This window comes from Musca autumnalis, unplaced genomic scaffold (assembly GCF_047663935.1).
Source record: "Musca autumnalis isolate F117 unplaced genomic scaffold, ASM4766393v1 scaffold_1, whole genome shotgun sequence".
NCBI lineage: Eukaryota > Metazoa > Arthropoda > Insecta > Diptera > Muscidae > Musca > Musca autumnalis.
The window spans coordinates 297,758,336-297,776,581 of NW_027411644.1; the positions used below are offsets into that span (position 1 = coordinate 297,758,336).

Sequence of the window (18,246 nt, forward strand, 5' to 3'; positions counted from 1 at the left end):
GGACTTGAGGACCTTGTTCCTACTTTTCAGTTTGTCGCAGATAGCTGTGGCGTGCGCGCGCGACGTGAAAGTAGTGTCAAATGTGACCCCTATAATTTTGGGGCAGTTTGTGGTCAGAATTCTGCTACCGTCGACCACGACATTTAATTCTCTTCCAAACTGCGCTGTCCATGTGTTGAACAGAGTGGCTGTTGATTTTGTGGCGAAAATCTGCATATTCCTCGAATGGAAAAAGGTGGTAAGATCGGTTAAATCGTTTTCAGTCTCTCACAGATGTCATCAGGATAGGTACCCGACGCCAGGATCGTGCATCAATGATCTCGATGCCGTCCGGAGGGGGCGGAATACAGGAGAGGTAGAGGTTAAACAGTTCCGGAGATATCACCCCACCTTGGGGAACTCCGTGTTTCACTCTACGGGGTTTGGACTTCTTGTTCCTGAATTCCACGTACGACTGGCATCCACACATATATTATTTGCTGCCAACGTTTCAAGCTTGTCCGGAGGGTTGTCTGCTCAATGTCCTCAAACAGCGTGGCGTGCCTGACTGTATCAAAGTAGTTTTGATAAGTCAAGCGCCACCATCACTGTTCTATCGCACGGCGGTCTCTGGTTGAGTCCTTGACAAATATGTGTGGTAATGGCGTGCAGCGCAGTTGTCGTGCTGTGCTACTTACGGAATCCATGCTGATGATCGGCAACTTGATAGTTATTTTTGATACTGGGGAGGACTAACGCCTAAAGGGTCTTTGCTACGGGCGACAAAAGCGAAATTAGGCGGTACGATTCATTTTTGCTGGCTCCTTGACGGGCTTCCGTAGTGGGACCACCCTACCCATTTTCCAGACTTCGGGAACAATGAGGGTGGATAGCGACAAGTTGAGAACTTTAGTGAGATACTCCACTCCCGGCTCATCCAGTTGCTTCAGCATTACCATGGGATTCCATTTGGATGATATAGCGTTCCTGATGGCATTGGCAACATCAACCATTGTAAACTGTGGTGGTTCCTCCTCGACAGGAAGAGATCTGATGCGACGTAATACTCTTCTTTTCGCCCTGTCACTCTCAGGGTGCTCGACAAACTGTCGATTGAAATAAGTTGGGCACCACTTCGGGTCAGTCAACGTAACGTCGCCAAACGTGACTGAGGTCCTATCTTCCCTTCTTCCAGGGTTCGAGTGTGACTTAACCGTTGCCCACAATTCACCTATACCGGCTCCAATGTTGCAACTCTTCAGATGATTTAACCATTTGTTCCGCTTATGCTCGCCGACCAGCCTGTTAACTTCCCGTGTTATCTCCCTGACTATGGGGTCATTGGGGTTGATTCGGCGAAGCTCATCACGCTCATTTGCTAATCCCATCGCCTCTGCTGGGAAGTTTGGTCTTACTTCGGGTATTCGACCAGCAGGGATATGGCGAGCGGCTGCAGCAGTGATGATGTCTAGGAAAGTCCTTTCCGCTACCCGAACATCAGAAGGATTGGGCAGTCCTTTAAAGCGGTGATTGGTGAACTCTCTGAAGCCCGGCCAATCAGCTTTCTTATGATTGACGAATGTGCGGCTTTCAGAGGTAATGAAATCGGGTGGTCTGCTAATGGAGACAATTATGGGGAGATGGTCTGATCCAAGGGAAATGACGGGTTGCCAGGTAACGTCATTTGTCAGACCAGGTGACACGATGGTTATGTCTTGCGAGCTGTGACACTCTCCTCTAATTCTGGTAGGGGCGTTCTCATTGACCGTGCAAAACGTAGAGCTGTCAATCTGCTCAGCCAGCGCTGTACCTCTCTGGTGGTTTTCGAGGGCCGAATGCCACATCTCATGAAGCGCATTAAAGTTCCCCAGGACCAGACGATTATGACCTTCTAAAAGCGGGCTAAAATCATAACAAGAGATTCATTTTTTGAGCACTTCCCCAAAAAATAGAGAGGCTTCACACGAGTCGAATAAGCCATTACAAAATAATTTTATTTTACCATCTTTTACAACACCAGTAGCAGTTATGTTTTCGCAAAAACTACCCGTTCCACAACATATACTGTATAGCGATAGATAATATCTGTTTTGTACTTTATAAGTACCTACGACAGTACATAAACGGCTATTTTTCTGAAAAGTCCGAACACCATCAACCAAGGGATAATAGGACATTTTCTCCGCGATCATCCCCTCAAGTCCACTGAATTGTCCCTAGTTGTTTATTTAATTTGCCGCCATTATATCTATTGCCCTTTTTACTATACGCAACCTGAGGATACGTTTACTAGCATCAATTTCTTAGGTGGTTGTTAATATTTATTAAATACTTTAAATTAAAAATTAGTAAAAAAAATCGGTAATATACAATTACAATAGAAAACATTTAACACAATAAATATTTTAATTTTCCTGCTTCAAAACATTCCTGATATATTCACCGACCACTGTAAAGGGCCGTTGTTCAAAATCTTCTTTTTGTTCTTTGGTTAGGTGCACCTGATCGCCGTTTAAACGATTGAGTAAGGTGACACATACATCGGCGGCCTTAACACCCACATGCCGGGTCAAGGCAGAGAACATAGTGGCTTCCATTTCAATGTTACGAACACCCTTTTCAAAGGCCTGCTTTAAAAATTCCATTTTCTCAGCTTCTGTATAATCGCAGCAGGCACCATCCAAGCGACCTTGACCTAAAGGTTAAAAGTTGTATTATTATTAAACAAAAACACATTGAATTATATTAAATTATTATTACCTTCATAGAAACATTCAGCTGCCATAGTATTACCCCAAATAATGTCATAGTCACGTTCATATTTGGAATATTTCATTAGATCATTGGCAACTTGTTCATCAAATATGGCCGGACGTACCACTCGTTTGCCAAGAATTGCCTGAAATAGATAATAAATTATGTTAATTCAAGGGGCTTCAAAGAGTAAAATTTATATAAATGTATAAAAGAAAATGTTTTATTACTATTTTTATACTCGGATCCCCATTTACCCCAATGTATAAAAGATTTGTGACAATTCCGATAAAAAAATCGAAGACAGCCGCAGAATATTCCACTCTACTTAACCAAGTATTTAATGACCACCACCACCACCCTGCCAACTTTCCAGATTTCTGGTATAATATAGGTGGCTAATGATAGATTGAGGTCACTTGTCAAATACTAGACCACGGGTTCATCCAGTTGTTTAAGCATTGCGATTGGGATTCCGTGAATCATTTGTCGTCTGCAACATCACTCATCGTAAATTATGGTGGTATCTCCACGGTAGGGAGGTATTTTCTTATACTGGTAGCACACTCACCTTCGCCCTATCATTCTCGGAATGCTCTATAAATTGTCGTTTAAAAGAGACGCGCACCTCTTCGAATCTGTCACCAATCCGTTGAATGTTAGTCGTTCAATCATGATTCTTTCCCGGATTCATGTGTGATTAAGTAGCAATGTAGCATAGCTTCAGGCGGTCTAACCCATTTTTTTCGCTTATGCACGCATACTTGCCTGTTGACTTCAAGAATACGTTCCCTAACTCTTAGATTTTCAGGATTCGTACGACAAAGCTCATCACGCTCATTTGTTAGACCCTTCGCATCTGCTGAGAAATGTCTAAATTCGGGTATATAGTGAGCGACTGCAGCTGTGATGATGTCCCGGAAAATTCTCTCGGCTACTCAAAGATCTGAGATAAAGGGGAGATCGATGAAGCAGTGATTGGTAAAATTGCCCATGGTTCAATCCAACGGCAGCGGGTTCTTTCGTACCGGATTGACCCGGAACCATGCAACATCAGCGTTCCGGCCAGCGGCTGCCACCTCAGTGTACATATGTTTGTATTTGTTTCGTTTTTCTGTGTTGGGAGCAGCATATACCGGAACGCCTGCTCCGAATTCTTTTGGTCGGTGGCGGGACGGAGGAAAAAAAGGACCAATATATTTGTGCCCGCATCTTCAACCAATATCCAACCTTCGGTGAGATGCAATAGATGTCAGGAGTGGGTGCATCTAAGGGGTTGCTCTGGACTTGTCCACGTGAGGGACTACGACAGGGACTATGTTGCTGCATGCTGCCTGAATACAGTCCCCAGTGAGTCATCATCGGATTATGAAACTCCCTCGTCGTCAGATTATGAAACTCCCCCGCAGTCCCCTCGACACCAACAACACACGCAGCCTTTAACACCAGCCGTTGTTGTCCCAATCCCAGAAAATTCATCCGAGGTAAGATCGGGGAAATGGTAGATTTCATGAGTCGGAGAAATATCAAGGTCGCGGCGGTGCAAGAAACCAAGCTCAACAACAACTGTAGCTTACAACTTTGTGATGGTTACAACGTGCTAAGGAAGGATCGCACCAGAAGTGCGCATCATGAGATGTGGCATTCGGCCCTTGGAAACTACCAGAGGGGTACAGCGCTGGCTGAGTAGATTAATAGCTCTACGTTTTGAACGGTAAATGAGGATGCCCCTACCAGAATTATAGGGGAGTGTCAGAGTTCGCCATATATAACCATCGTGTTACCTGGTCTAACAAATGACGCCACCTGGCAACCCGTCGTTTCTCTTGGATTAGACCACTTGCCCATACTTGACTCCATTACCAGACCACCCGATTTCATCACCTCTGAAAGCTGCACATTCGTCAATCATAAGAAAGCTGATTGACCGAGTTTCAGAGAGTTCACCAATCACCGCTTCAGAGAACTGCCCAATCCTTCTGATGTCCGGGTAGCGGAAAGGACGTTCCGAGACATCATCACTGCTGCAGCCGCTCGCCATATCCCTGCTGGTCAAATGCCCGAAGTAAGACCAAACTTCCCAGCAGAGGCGACGAGATTAGCGAATGAGCGTGATGAGCTCCGTGGAGCCAAACCAAATGGCCCCAGAGTCAGGGAGCTGACACTGGTAGTTAACAGGCTGGTCGGTGAGCATAAACGGAACAAGTGGATATATCATCTGAAGTTTTGCAACATTGGAGCCGGTATAAGTGAATTGAGGGCGACGGTTAAGTCACTCTCGAACCCTGGAAGAATGGAAGATAGGACCTTAGTCACGTTTAGCAACGTTACGTTGACGGACCCGAAGAGGTGCGCAAGTAATTTCAATCGACAGTTTGTCGAGCACCCCAAGAGTGACAGGGCCAAGAGAAGAGTATTACGTCGCACCAGATCTCTTCCTGCCGAGGATGAACAACCACAGTTTACAACGGGTGATGTTGCCAATGCCATCAGGAACGCTAAATCATCCAAAGCATTGAGCCCTGATGGAATCTCCATGGTAAATGCAGCAGCTAGCCAACCTCATTGTTCCCGAAGTCTGGAAAATGGGCAGGGTGGTCCCACTACGGAAGCCAGGCAAGGATGCCAGCAAAAGTGAATCGTACAGGCCGATTTCTCTTTTGTCGCCCGTAGCAAAGACCCTTGATGCCTTAGTCCTCCCCAGTATCAAAAATACCTATCAAGTTGCCGATCATCAGCATGGATTCCGTAAGCAGCACAGCACGACAACAGCGCTGCACGCCATCTCCACATATATTTGTCAAGGACGCAACTCAGAGAGCGCCGTGTGATAGAACAGTGATGGTGGCGCTTGACTTATCAAAAGGCACTTCACGCTGTTTGAAGACATTGAACAGACAACCCTCCGGCCAAGCTTGAAACGTTGGATAGTCAATTATACGTGTGGACGCCAGTCGTACGTGGAACTCAGGAACAAGAAGTCCAAACCCCGTAGAATGAAACAGGGAGTTCCCCAAGGTGGGGTGATACCTCCGGAGCTGTTTAACCTCTACCTCTCCTGTATTCCGCCCCCTCCAGACGGCATCGATATCGTAACGTATGCGGATGATTGTACAGTCCTGGCGTCAGGTACCTTCTCTGATGAGCTCTGAACACCTGACTGACTGAACACTTATTTAACCGATCTTACCACCTTTTTCCACTCAAGGAATATGCAGATTTCGCCACAAAATCTACAGCCACTCTATTCACCACATGACAGCGCAGTATTGAAGAGAATTGAATGTCGTGGTCGACGGTAGCAGAATTCCGACCACAAACTGCCCCAAAATTTTAGGGGTCACATTCGACACTACTTTTAAGTTGTGCGCTCTAGCCACAGCCATCAGCGACAAACTGAAAAGTAGGAACAAGGTCCTCAAGTCCCTAGCTGGCAGCACTTAGGGTGCAGATAAAGAAACCTTGTTGACCACATATAACGCGATAGGTCAGTCTGTGTTAAGCTATGCGGCTCCAGTTTGGTACCCGAGATTAAGTGATACGAAGTGGAAAAAGATTCAAATCTGTCAGAATGCCGCCCTGAGAACAGCAACAGGGTGTCTCCTCAAGTCTTCAGTGGACCATCTGCATGAGGGGGCAAAGACTTTTCCAGTAAAGCAACACCATGAGATGCTTTCGTTGCAGTACCTGATTGGATGTTACCGGGTGAGCCATCCCAATCACCATCTTGTGGGTAGGCCCGACACATTCAGGCACATCAGGGAAGATTTCCACGCTCTAAAAGGAGAGGTCCAACGATACAGGAGAGAACCCCTAGATCAATATGCATAACAAGAAGGTTTAAATAGCATTCACTCAGATCCCGATGCTAAGGCCATAAGCAAATATAGTGTGAATAAAGTTCTCGGAGTACAACCCCCATCTATCGCAGCTGAGGAGCGTCAGCTGCCACGACAAACAAGAGTAGTTTTGGCTCAACTACGCTCGGGTTATTGCAGTCGCCTAAATTCTAATTGGGCGGAAATCGATCGCGCCGTGCGAGATATCTGTCCAGTGTGCGACATGTGTTCGCACAACTTTTCAACCGCCCCGCCAAACCTACTCATCTAACTCCAGTGGATCTGTGGCTACATCCCATCGAAGCAGCCATTTTCCTGGAACTGGAGATAGGCCCAGAGCCAGATTGAGCAGAAGAACGAACATTCAAACAAATTCAAGTAATAAACAATGTTACAACAACAACATGGTTAGAAAAGTAAGATGGTCAGAGGTCATGAGTCGGGTGGTCTGTTTACTGAGACGATGATCGGAAGATGGTCTGAGCCAAGGAAAATTACGGGTTGCCAGGACCAGACCAGGTGCAACAATGGGGATGTCTGGGGAGTTGTAGCAGTATCCTCTTATCCTCATAGGAGCATCTTTATTCACAAAATGTCGATCTATCAATTTGCTCCGCGAGCGCTGTACCCCTCTGGTCATTGCCAAGGATGGAATGCCAAAGCTCATGTCACCTAGCACAAGACGGTTATGGCCACCAAAAGCGGCGGTATCTATACATTAAGCAATTCTACTTCGGCAGTCCCACACGCTACTGCTCCCTCTATACATTCCATGTATGGGTCACCAGAGCAAGCTCAAGCGTGATAGGTCTGTACTGGATAGACTGTTGTATAAGGAAGGCAAGTCGTCCACCTCCAATTCTTGTACGATCCTTTGATAAAACGTAGTAACCATCGCAATGTTGCAAGCTAAAGTTGACGGTGAACTTTGTTTCTTGGATCGCGGCTACCTTCACGTATATCCGGCTCATAAAACTGACTTTGTTGCGTTCCAATTGAAATGTGGGAACAGTGTATTTCCGGGCCGCTAAACAACAACATCTTATGGTGTGAGATGCTGCGTTTGTTGTAGTTGGGAAAATTGCGGGGATGTCTCATATTCTTACTGAGTACGAAGATAAAAGCAATTCCTTTCATAGTAGTCATGGAGGCGCTTAAGGTCAGATCAGCCTCGAAAATGAAACCATTTCCTGCATCCATTACATCTATGTTGACATGTGGTGGATGCGGATCTGGAAAACGGAACAGATCCATCCATATCCCGGCACGGACAAAAGAGCTCGGAGCAGGCATTCAGGGATGTATTGCAGATCCCCTGGTGAAAAAAATATACGAACACAAACTTCCGCCCAGGGATCATTTTATTCGATACCAACAAGGTATTCCAGAATTTTTGGGTGATAATCTCTGGAAGTATGGCCTTACTTACTTACTTAGCTGGCCCATTACAGAACATTTGTTCTATAGGCCGAACTAAGAATGGATCTCAATTTCTCTCTGTCTATTGCTTCTCTTTCTGGAATACCGCGCCTTGCCATCTCTTCATCCACTTGTTTGCGCCATATATTTTATGGCCTGCCAATCCTGCGTGCCCCGCCAAGCGGCTCATATTTATACACCTTTTTAGCGGGTTCATCATCGCTCATTCTTATTATATGGGCTAGCCAACGCAATCGCTGCATCTCGATACGTTTAACTATATTGATGTCGTTGTATATCAGATACAGCTCGTGGTTCATACGACGTCGGTATTCACCGTCAACACAGATCGGTCCGTAGATCTTTCGACGAATTTTTCTCTCAAACCCTTATCTGCTTGCGCAAGTACCCAGGCTTCGGAACCATACATCAGCACGGGTAGTATCAGTGTTTTGTAAAGCGTTATTTTTGTTTGACGAGTTGTGGCTTTGTTTTTAAAGTGCTTACTTAAGCCAAAGTAGCATCTGCTGGCCAATACAATTCTTCTTTTTATTTCACAACCTCTCTCTTCGGAGAGGTTCTTTCCTATTTTAACTGAAGATCTTGTGGCAGTTAGAGTCATTTTACAAAGCCGAATGAGCTTTGCGGGGATACCAAATTCAGACTTTGCTTGGAATACCTTTGAACGTAGCGGGCTGTCGAAGGCTGCTTTATAATCGACAAAAAGGTGGTAGGTGTCGATCTGCATCTCTTGAGTCTTCTCCAGGATTTGGCGCAGGGTAAATATCTGGTCAATGGTGGACTTGCCAGGTCTAAAGCCGCATTGGTATGGTCCAATTACCTCATTGACCAAAGCCTATGGTCGTTCGCACAATATCCCTGACACTATCTTGTATGCGATAGGGAGGAGACTTATGCCCCTATAGTTGGAGCATAAAGTCTTATCTCCTTTCTTATGGACGGGACACAGGATGCTCAGGTTCCAATCGTCGTGTACGCGTTCTTCCTGCCAGATGGAGCTAACTAGCTGATGCATACACCTTATCAGCGTGTCGCCTCCGGTTTTAAACAGCTCTGTTGGTAGGCCATCAGCTCCTGCTTCCTTATTATTCTTCAGCAGGTTTATTGCTGTCTTTACCTCATCATGGCCGGGTGGTATACATTCAATACCATCTTCTGGGATTGGATCTGTGGTATCTTCGTCGACTTCGCTACAATTGGATACCAACAGTTTGGAAAAATGCTCTTTCCATATCCTTAGCATACTATCTGCATCAGTTACCAGATTACCTTGCTGGAGGATGTGCCAGTTCCAAAGCCATTAGTTTGATGTTTCACTTCTTGGTAGAATTTTCGGACTTCATTCTGTCTCCTGTACATCTCGATTTGTTCACACTCCCGCTTTTCCATCTCTCTCTTTTTCCTGCGGAAAGGACGTTTTTCTATTTTCTCAGGAAGTATGGACTCGCTCCAGATAAAACTTGTATCGTCATATAGACTGCGGTGAATACAAGTTGTTACAATACAAATCAAAGCGTCAAAGCTCGTCCTAAACCGAACTTTTGTGTGGGAGGTACCCGAAGGAGTGGACCGATTGAGTCCATAATGAAACCTCATCTACGTCTGGTAAGAATTTTACGATATGCAAAGTATGGACCAAATCGGTTACTCTCTTCAAGAGTTATCGTGCGCACAAATTTTCCGAACATTTTCGAACTTTTGTGGGGTAGGTAGGTACTTAAACTAAGTTGGAACAAAATATTAGGAAAGCCCAATTTAGGACCGAATCGGTTGATCCATTCGGGAGTTAACGTGCGCTCCAGCCAGACAGACAGACGGACGGACATTTCTAAATCAACTCCAAATTGTCTGAAATGGATTTCGTCCAAACATACTTGGGGTCTAAAACCATTACTTCAATGAGGCACATTTTGCCCGTATGAAAGTGTATATGGTAAAATTCAAATTTCCTTTACAATTCCATCGAGAAAAAATTTAAGAAAATTTTGACAAGCACATTCACGATTTTTGTTACATGGGTTCAGAAAAAAATCGTGGTTTCAAATATGTTCGCGTTCACAAAATTGGATGCTGCGCCCAAAAGTTATGGGGGTTTTATTCCCTTATAAAGAAAAAATATTTAAAAATGCCCTTTGTGTTGTAATACCAAAATGTATATATAAATCGGTAACAACATTTAATATCTATTCGTAGACGCCTAAATATTAGCTAAATTTATTTTCATTTTCGCGGAAAATCAAAAAATAATGAAGGAATCTTGGAGTATATTTTATTTATTCTTACTCAGAGTCCATAAAAATCTCTAAAAAATAAATTAAAAATACGTACAGAATCTAGACAATGTGCAGAAAAATGTGAGACCAAAATTTTATTGATTAGGATTTTAAATTGCATATTGCAGCTACAACAAAAGACAAACGTTTATTGTTGGAACATTATTTCAAGAATATATTGTTTGGTTTAATACGAAAAATTTGAGAACATTTTTTGGAGTTATTCTACTATTTCGCTAAATTTCCTAACAAAACCTGAATTATTTTTCTAAAACCTCTTCAAGGAAAATAGTTTATCATCGTGAAAGTATATTTGCATAGTGTGATAAGCAATAGAATTAGAAAATAAAGAGTGATATAGATATTACAATCAAACAAAAAACATACAAGTTAAAAACCGTATAACGCGCGAAATAGTTAAAATCAGTTGAGGCGCATGTGCTTTTCGCATAGAGCGAGTGCATCTCTGTCAATATGTTTGCATTTTTCCATGTTTCATTTAACCGCCAAAGTGTGCCATCAGTTGCATCTTACTACACCAAAATGCTTCATGTGGGTAAAAATAACGCGATGTTCATATGATTATAAGGCGCATCCGATTTCAGTGACCCCCTGTTAAAAATACGTCAATAAGACAAATTTTATACAGATTCGTCAAGAACCGCGGATGTGCTACCTGATTCTATTTTTGGTTAAATACGAATACTACTCCCGAATCTCTGAAATTCATGACACACCTTTTTGACAAATATTATAATCGTGCATAAAGGATTCCATTTATGTAAAAAAAATTTAAGGGCAATCGCGGTTAAGTATGCGGATTAGTCAAAATAAAATTATGCTTATTTTCCTATTTTCAGGGTATCTATATCAGCGGTTTTAGTGGATGGATTCGATCGCGGTAGGGCTCATTGAATCCGGCGCGGAAAAAACTAAAATCACGCGGAGTTCAAGGGTACCTGAGTCACAGTTGTAAATTTTTAAGCCAAAAAATAGGTTTTTAAAGAAAAATTACGCACCAAAAATTCGACTTTGGACTCCTATTACTAGGGAGCTGTGGGGAGCACACTCATGAGATATACATCAAACGACGTGGAATCACGAGTTCCACAATCCAATAAACAGACTAGGTCATTATCTGGTTGCGCCCTCCAATTATAAGAAAAATTCAAAAAACTACGATTTCAAAACTTCAAAATGTCAGCATCGATTTTAGGGGGATGCACTGTATATATCGAGAAGTCACACATTAGAATCATGTTGCCCAAGGGGTATTCTTCAATTCTTTCTTTGAGCTTAGGTCTGAATTTTCCCTGGTTTGACCAGAAATCAAGAAAAAACACAAACAAGCTTGCTAACTTCAACACATTTTTACCCATTTTTTTATATTACCACCAACGCAGCTTCCACGAAAATTATTTGTTATGGTCCATATTATGAGATCGTGGCTAAAACACTTCAGTTAATATAAATATATTCATATTTTATAAAATATATTGACAGTTCGCGACTTATTAAATGGTGAACCTCAACTTCAACGATTGTAAAACATTTTTGAATATTACCATATACCCTCGTTAGCCTAAAGGCTGAGGTTATAACAATAGTGTATTTCATAAGCTTTACAATGACACCCATATTATGGGTTCGTAACAAAGATATAACCAACGAAATATCTGACATTCAGATGCTTATTTCTCGAGAAGTATGACCTTCCCCCATACATATGTATGTATTGTATACTGATGTGCTTTGGGAAGTCTTTTGAAGTCTTTATCTCGGGAAGTACACATTTCCGGTACAATAATTATATATCGGGGCTACCTGTGGTGAAAATTTGGTCTTTCTACCTTAGGTGCAGCTAAAGGACATTTAAGCCGGAAATAATATTTTACCATCAAAAATGGTTTTAATGTACACGCACTCAAACCAATTACCGAAGTACTTTTTCCACTCCGATTGAGAAACCTCTAAAATATGGATTTTGAACGCTTTTTTACCATTAATTTTTTTGTTATGCGGGTATAAAAAGAAGTCATTAGGTGTCAAGTAAGCGATGTACCGCAGATAACTCCTCAATTTCATGTTTTGGCCGGTTAAAAAGGCACTGGTTTGAGTCCATGTGTAACAAATCACATTGTCATGTTGCACAATGATTCGTCTTGTTCGTTTTGAGAATTTCTCCGTTGAGCTTGCGGAACAGTCGCACATGACCTGTTTTGCCATTTTCTTCGAAGTGTTTCTTCCACGAACAACATTCGTTGGATTTGGCTCGTCTTCTAAGACCCACTGTGCCGTAACAGTTCACACACCCGATTTCAACAAGATTAAAAATATTTACTCAAGTGGCTAACTATCGTAAATGTTACACTCTTGAGATATTACACACCATATACACTTCAAATGATATACGACTGAAGTGCATAACAGATACAAACAATTGTAATTAGACAAACACACAGTTAACAAGTAAAAAGTCGTTATGTTCGGCCAGGCCGAACTTTTTATACCCTCCACCATAAAATAGTCTTAATTGAAATAGAATAATTAGGGACCTTTCACAATTTTAGGTGGATCAACTTTTCGACAATGGATAGACTTCTACTACCTCCCACTATTGCTTAAATTACACTGTGAACACAAATGTTGGGGCAGAGATAATTCCTGTTGGAAATGAAAGTCCTTGGTGTGTGTATATTAAAACCCTGAAGGACAGATTCGCCGTGAGTCGAACTTCCGCGTTATGGCGTGTTGAAGTTTTTGCAAGACACCCTGTAAACCATCATGAATTAGCATTATATCTTTGTTTTTTGTTTTTGTAGAGCACTTAAACAACAGTGAACAAAGATATAACGCTAATTCCTGATGGCCCACAGGGTCTCTAACAAAAATTTCAGCACGCCATAACGCGGAAGTTCGACTCACGGCGGATCTGTCCTTCGGGGTTCATAATATACTCACCAAGGCCTTTCTTTCGCAAGAGGAATTTTCCGTGCCCCAGACTTTCACCTCCACTTTGTTGCACAGTGTTATCTGATCTAATCTAAAAAAATGTCTTCAGCTAGGTGAAAGGTACCACCTACGGGGCTATATCAAAGAGTCAACCTATCTTTAAATTTTTTGGCGGAAAAGTTTTATAGCTACAGGGAACTTCAAGAGTCAAATTGAGGGTAGTTTCATCAAAACAATGTAGACCCTCAAAAAATGGACCCATGTTGACGAATTTTAGTGAAGAAATTTCGTGACCACTGAAAATTCCCGAAAATCGGGAGGTACAGTTATATGGGGGGATATACCAAAACATGGACCTATATTGACGATTATTTTTGAATAGACAAAATTGTAGCTAAAATTCTCAAAATACCGATCATTACAGCTAGTTCGGTTAAAAATTGTAGCTAAAATTCTCAAAATACCGAAAATCGGGAGGTACCGATATATGGGGGCTATACCAAAACATGGACCTATGTTGACGATGTTTCGTGGAGATGTTTCATGACCACTGAGAACCTCAAATGTCAAATTACAGCTAGTTCGGTTAAAAATTGTAACTAAAATGCTCAACATACCGAAAATCGGGAGGGACGGTTATAAGGGGGCCATACCAAAACATGGACCTATGTTGACGATGTTTCGTGGAGATATTTCATGACCACTGAGAACCTCAAATGTCAAATTGCAGATAGTTTGGTTACAAATTGTGGCTAAAATTCTCAAAATACCGAAAATTGGGAGGTACCGATATATGGGGGCTATACCAAAACATGGACCTATGTTGATGATGTTTGGTGGAGATATTGCATGACCACTGAGAACCTCAAATGGCAAATTACAGGTAGTTCGGTTGAAAATTGTAGCTAAAATTCTCAAAATACCGAAAATCGGGAGGTACCGATATATGGGGGCTATACCAAAACATGGACCTATGTTGAAGATGTTTCGTAGAGATGTTTCATGACCACTGAGAACCTCAAATGTCAAATTGCATATAGTTCTGTAAAATAGTGGCTAAAATTCTCAAAATGCCGAAAATCGGGAGGTACCGTTATATGGGGACTATACCAAAACATGGACCTATGCCCATATCCTTTGGGATATAAGTTTGTTGATCACTAGGAACCCTGAGTGCCAAATTATAGCTTATTCGGTCTGCAAATGTGGCGAAGAACGTCAAAATACCTCAAATCCGGAGGTACCGTTATATGGGGGCTATACCAAAGAGTGGACCGATATAGCCCATCTTCGAACTTGACCTGCCTATGGAAAAAAGACCTCGGGTGCAAAATTTCAGCACTCTATCTCAATTATTGCGGACGCTAGAGTGATTACAACAGACGGACATGGCTAGATCGTCTTAGAATTTTATCCTGATCAGTTCGATGTGTTACAAACGGAATGACAAACTTAATATACCCTCCATACTATGGTGGAGGGTATAAAAATACAGATGTGATAAATTTCAGTCAAAGAAAAACCTTGCAAGCAGATAACCCAAACTCTCTGAAGTAAATTAATTGTGAATAATAAAAAAAATTTTAACTTAATTAATATTCTTAGTTCTTTTGGAGATGATTGAAGATTCCAATCCTAATATTAGAATATACAAAAACCATAAAAATAAATCGAATTTGCGGAACAATATCAACGACATTAACTTTCTCACATAAGGCAAACTATATTCACCGCAAAAAAATTTGTTTAACTTACAATCTCATGCTCATTCCTCAAATAACCATTATAGGCCTCTTTGGATACAACCACTGTGCCCGGATTAACACCCACACCACCGCTGGTGCCCAAGCGTATAAACACCGGATCTTTACATTGGGCATAATGTACCAACTTCAGCAGTTCATGCAGGAGAACACTCATAGTACTCATACCGACACCATGGGAACAGCAGAGAACGGGGCCAACCTTTAAATGCAGAAGAAAAATTATTTAAAAGCAAAATTCGGCTTAGGTTCGGTTGTTCGCTTACTTTGAAGACAGCATAACGATTTCCAGCTTCACTAATATCCACCAATTCTTCTGTTTCGTCAAGCTGTAGAATTTTACGTAAATATTTAGCCAAGGCTAACATACGATTTTTAGTACCACCTAAACAAACAAACTGAACAATGAAAGAAAGAAAAACAATTATAACAAACAATAAAAATAAAAAGAGCAATATAAACAATTATATATAACAAAAAATTATATGAATAAATATTTATATTTTATTTATTTGGTTAAATTTGAATTGTATATTGCCACAGGGAAAGACCTTATTAACAATAAGATATTCCCTACACCAGCTCGCACTGTAGATGGCTTTTTCTAAGATATTTTCCTTACAACACTCTCTTGAATATATGATATATCAGAGTTTGAGACTTCCAGAATTATCAAAGCCAGACATCATGCGCATGAAACCTTTGCGTTTTATTTTCTCTTTATTTTGACCCTTATATACCAGGGAGAACTCTCCGCTTCAGGGATTAAATCGCACCTAAACATTATTACCATAGACTAGTGAAGGTATAGTCGAAGGATTACTCAATTTTTCCGCGGTCAAGTAACTCAAACCCGAAAACTCAAAAAAGTTCGAAGACGATTTTTGGGGAAAATGACAATATTTTCTTGGATATTTTTATCTGAGAATATAGTTCCCATCAGAAACTAACCCCATGTAGTCCTTTGCCAGAACAAAATATTTATTAACTTGTATTTTTTTGGCATTTTATATTGAGTTTCTTGGTCACCACACTCAATTCGAACATACTCGGTGAGAACATTCCGTCGTATATACTTTGTTTTCTCTATGTTGTTACTCAAATAAAGATGTATCCAGCCAATCAAATGTCTGACATGTGACATATCGGCTCAAAGACTGACGATGTCAGACTCCTGTCCAAACTCTGTTAAGGCGATCTAGGCATGTCCGTCTGTCTGTCCGTCTGTTTTAATCACTCTAGCATTCGCAATAATTGAGCTAGAGAGTTATATTTTTGCATCCGAGTGTCTTTTTTCCATAGGCAGGTCAAGATCGAAGACCACTTTTTGGTATAGCCCTCATATAACGGTGCCTCCCGATTTTCGGTATTTTGAGGGTTTTGGCTAACATTTTTGACGGAACTACCTGTAATTTGACAGTTGAGGTTCCTAGTAATCACAAAAAATCTCCACCTAAAACAGTCAACAGAGGTCCATGTTTTGATATAGCTCCCATATAACGGTACCTCCTGATTTTTGGTATTTTGGGGATTTTAGCTAAAATTTTTGACCGAACTACCTGTAATTTGACGTAGGGGATGGAAGATACCAAGGAACGGTCCTGACCGGTTTTAACATGGCAAAGCCCAGGATTTATCTTGGTCCCTCTTTCATCCCAAGTGGACACTGACCTCCCCGTGGTGTCACCTGGGGAACTGCCTTTAACACCCGTTAAAGGTAGTGAGCTAACATGTGCCGCGCGTTCACCCATAAGAACGTTAAAAACTTGGGTTTGGGCGTCGGGTTAGTAACCCTCCCCTAGAAAAAACAGCCTACTATGAAAAAACGAAAGAAAAGAAAAACAAACCCCTCTAAAGTTGACGAACCCCGCAAACGTTTTAAGGACCATGATCTGCGAATCTGCACCTGGAATGTTCGCACTCTTTATAGAGAAGGTGCAGTCTTCGCATTGGCGGACGTACTTGAAAAGTACAAGACCGATATTACTGCCATACAGGAAATACGATGGATTGGGAAAGGCGTCACAACAACACCTAAAGGTGACGCACTGTATTATAGCTGCCATGACGTAAAGCATGAGTTTGGTTGTGGATTCGTAGTTAGTCGGAGACTAAAACATCTTGTATCCAGCTTCACTCCAGTGAATGAAAGACTTGCTGCAATTCGAATAAAAGCTAAATTCTTCAACATCAGTTTTATTTGCGCTCATGCTCCCACTGAAGAAAAGGACGATCACCAAAGATATATTTTACGAGCGCTTAGAAGAAACATATGACCGTTGCCCTGCCCATGACATTAAAATCATTCTAGGCGATTTTAATGCCAAAATTGGAAAGGAGAATATCTTTGGCCCAACAGTCGGGAAATTCAGTCTCCACAATCAAACATCTGACAATGGTATGAGACTGAAAGACTTTGCAGCTGCAAAAAACATGGTAGTTAGCAGTACCAGATTTAATCATCTCGATATTCATAAGGGCACCAGGCTGTCTCCAGATCAGAAAACAAGAAACCAAATTGATCATGTTGTGATAGATGGAAGACATTCATCGAGCGTGTTGGATGTACGATCGTTCCGAGGCGCAAACATTGATTCGGACCACTACCTTGTTGCAGCAAAGGTACGCACCCGCTTAAACGTAGCAAACAAAGTACGAACAGACACAACACGAAAGTTAGACATCGGTAAGCTGCAATCACAACAGATAGCCACAGCATATTCCACTCAACTAGCCCAATTGCTTAATCAAAGCCCTCCTCATCCCGATAACATATCAGCGCAATGGCAAAGCATTGCCCACTCCATGCAAACAGCCGCAAAATCCATACTTGGATACCAGAGACCTCCACCAAGGAATCCATGGTATGATGAGGAGTGTCGTGCTGCCACCGAAGAGAAAAATGCGGCATATAAGGCTACTTTACAATCCGTAGCAACGCGTAGCGCACGAGAGAGATACAGGGAGAAAAGGAGAGAGGAGAAACGTCTTTTCCGCAGGAAAAAGAGAGAGATGGAAAAGCGGGAGTGTGAAAAAATCGAGATGTACAGGAGCCAGAATGAAGTCCGAAAATTCTACCAAAGAGTCAAGCATCAAACTGATGGCTTTGGTACAGGCACATCCTCCTGTAGAGACCAGCAAGGTAATTTGGTAACTGATACAGATAGTGTACTCAGGATATGAAAGGAACATTTTTCAAATCTGTTGGTATCCAATAGCAGCGAAGACGACGAAGATACCACAGTC

The 18,246-nt window shown here is 41.9% G+C and overlaps 1 protein-coding gene across 4 annotated transcripts in view; it reads right to left on the minus strand.

Moving 5' to 3' along the window:
- Positions 1-2,278: 2,278 nt before the first annotated feature.
- The window catches only part of LOC141389792 (uridine phosphorylase 2), a 28,773-nt gene continuing 12,805 nt past the window's right edge, over positions 2,279-18,246 (minus strand). For all 4 annotated transcript variants that reach the window (XM_073961879.1, XM_073961881.1, XM_073961883.1 and 1 more), the window contains exons 4-7: positions 15,267-15,398; positions 14,993-15,202; positions 2,740-2,878; positions 2,279-2,674 (exon numbers count right to left, since the gene is read on the minus strand). In XM_073961879.1, coding sequence (XP_073817980.1) covers positions 2,385-2,674; positions 2,740-2,878; positions 14,993-15,202; positions 15,267-15,398 — 771 coding nt within the window. In that variant the 3' untranslated portion in view covers positions 2,279-2,384. The remainder of the gene's footprint in view (positions 2,675-2,739; positions 2,879-14,992; positions 15,203-15,266; positions 15,399-18,246) is intronic.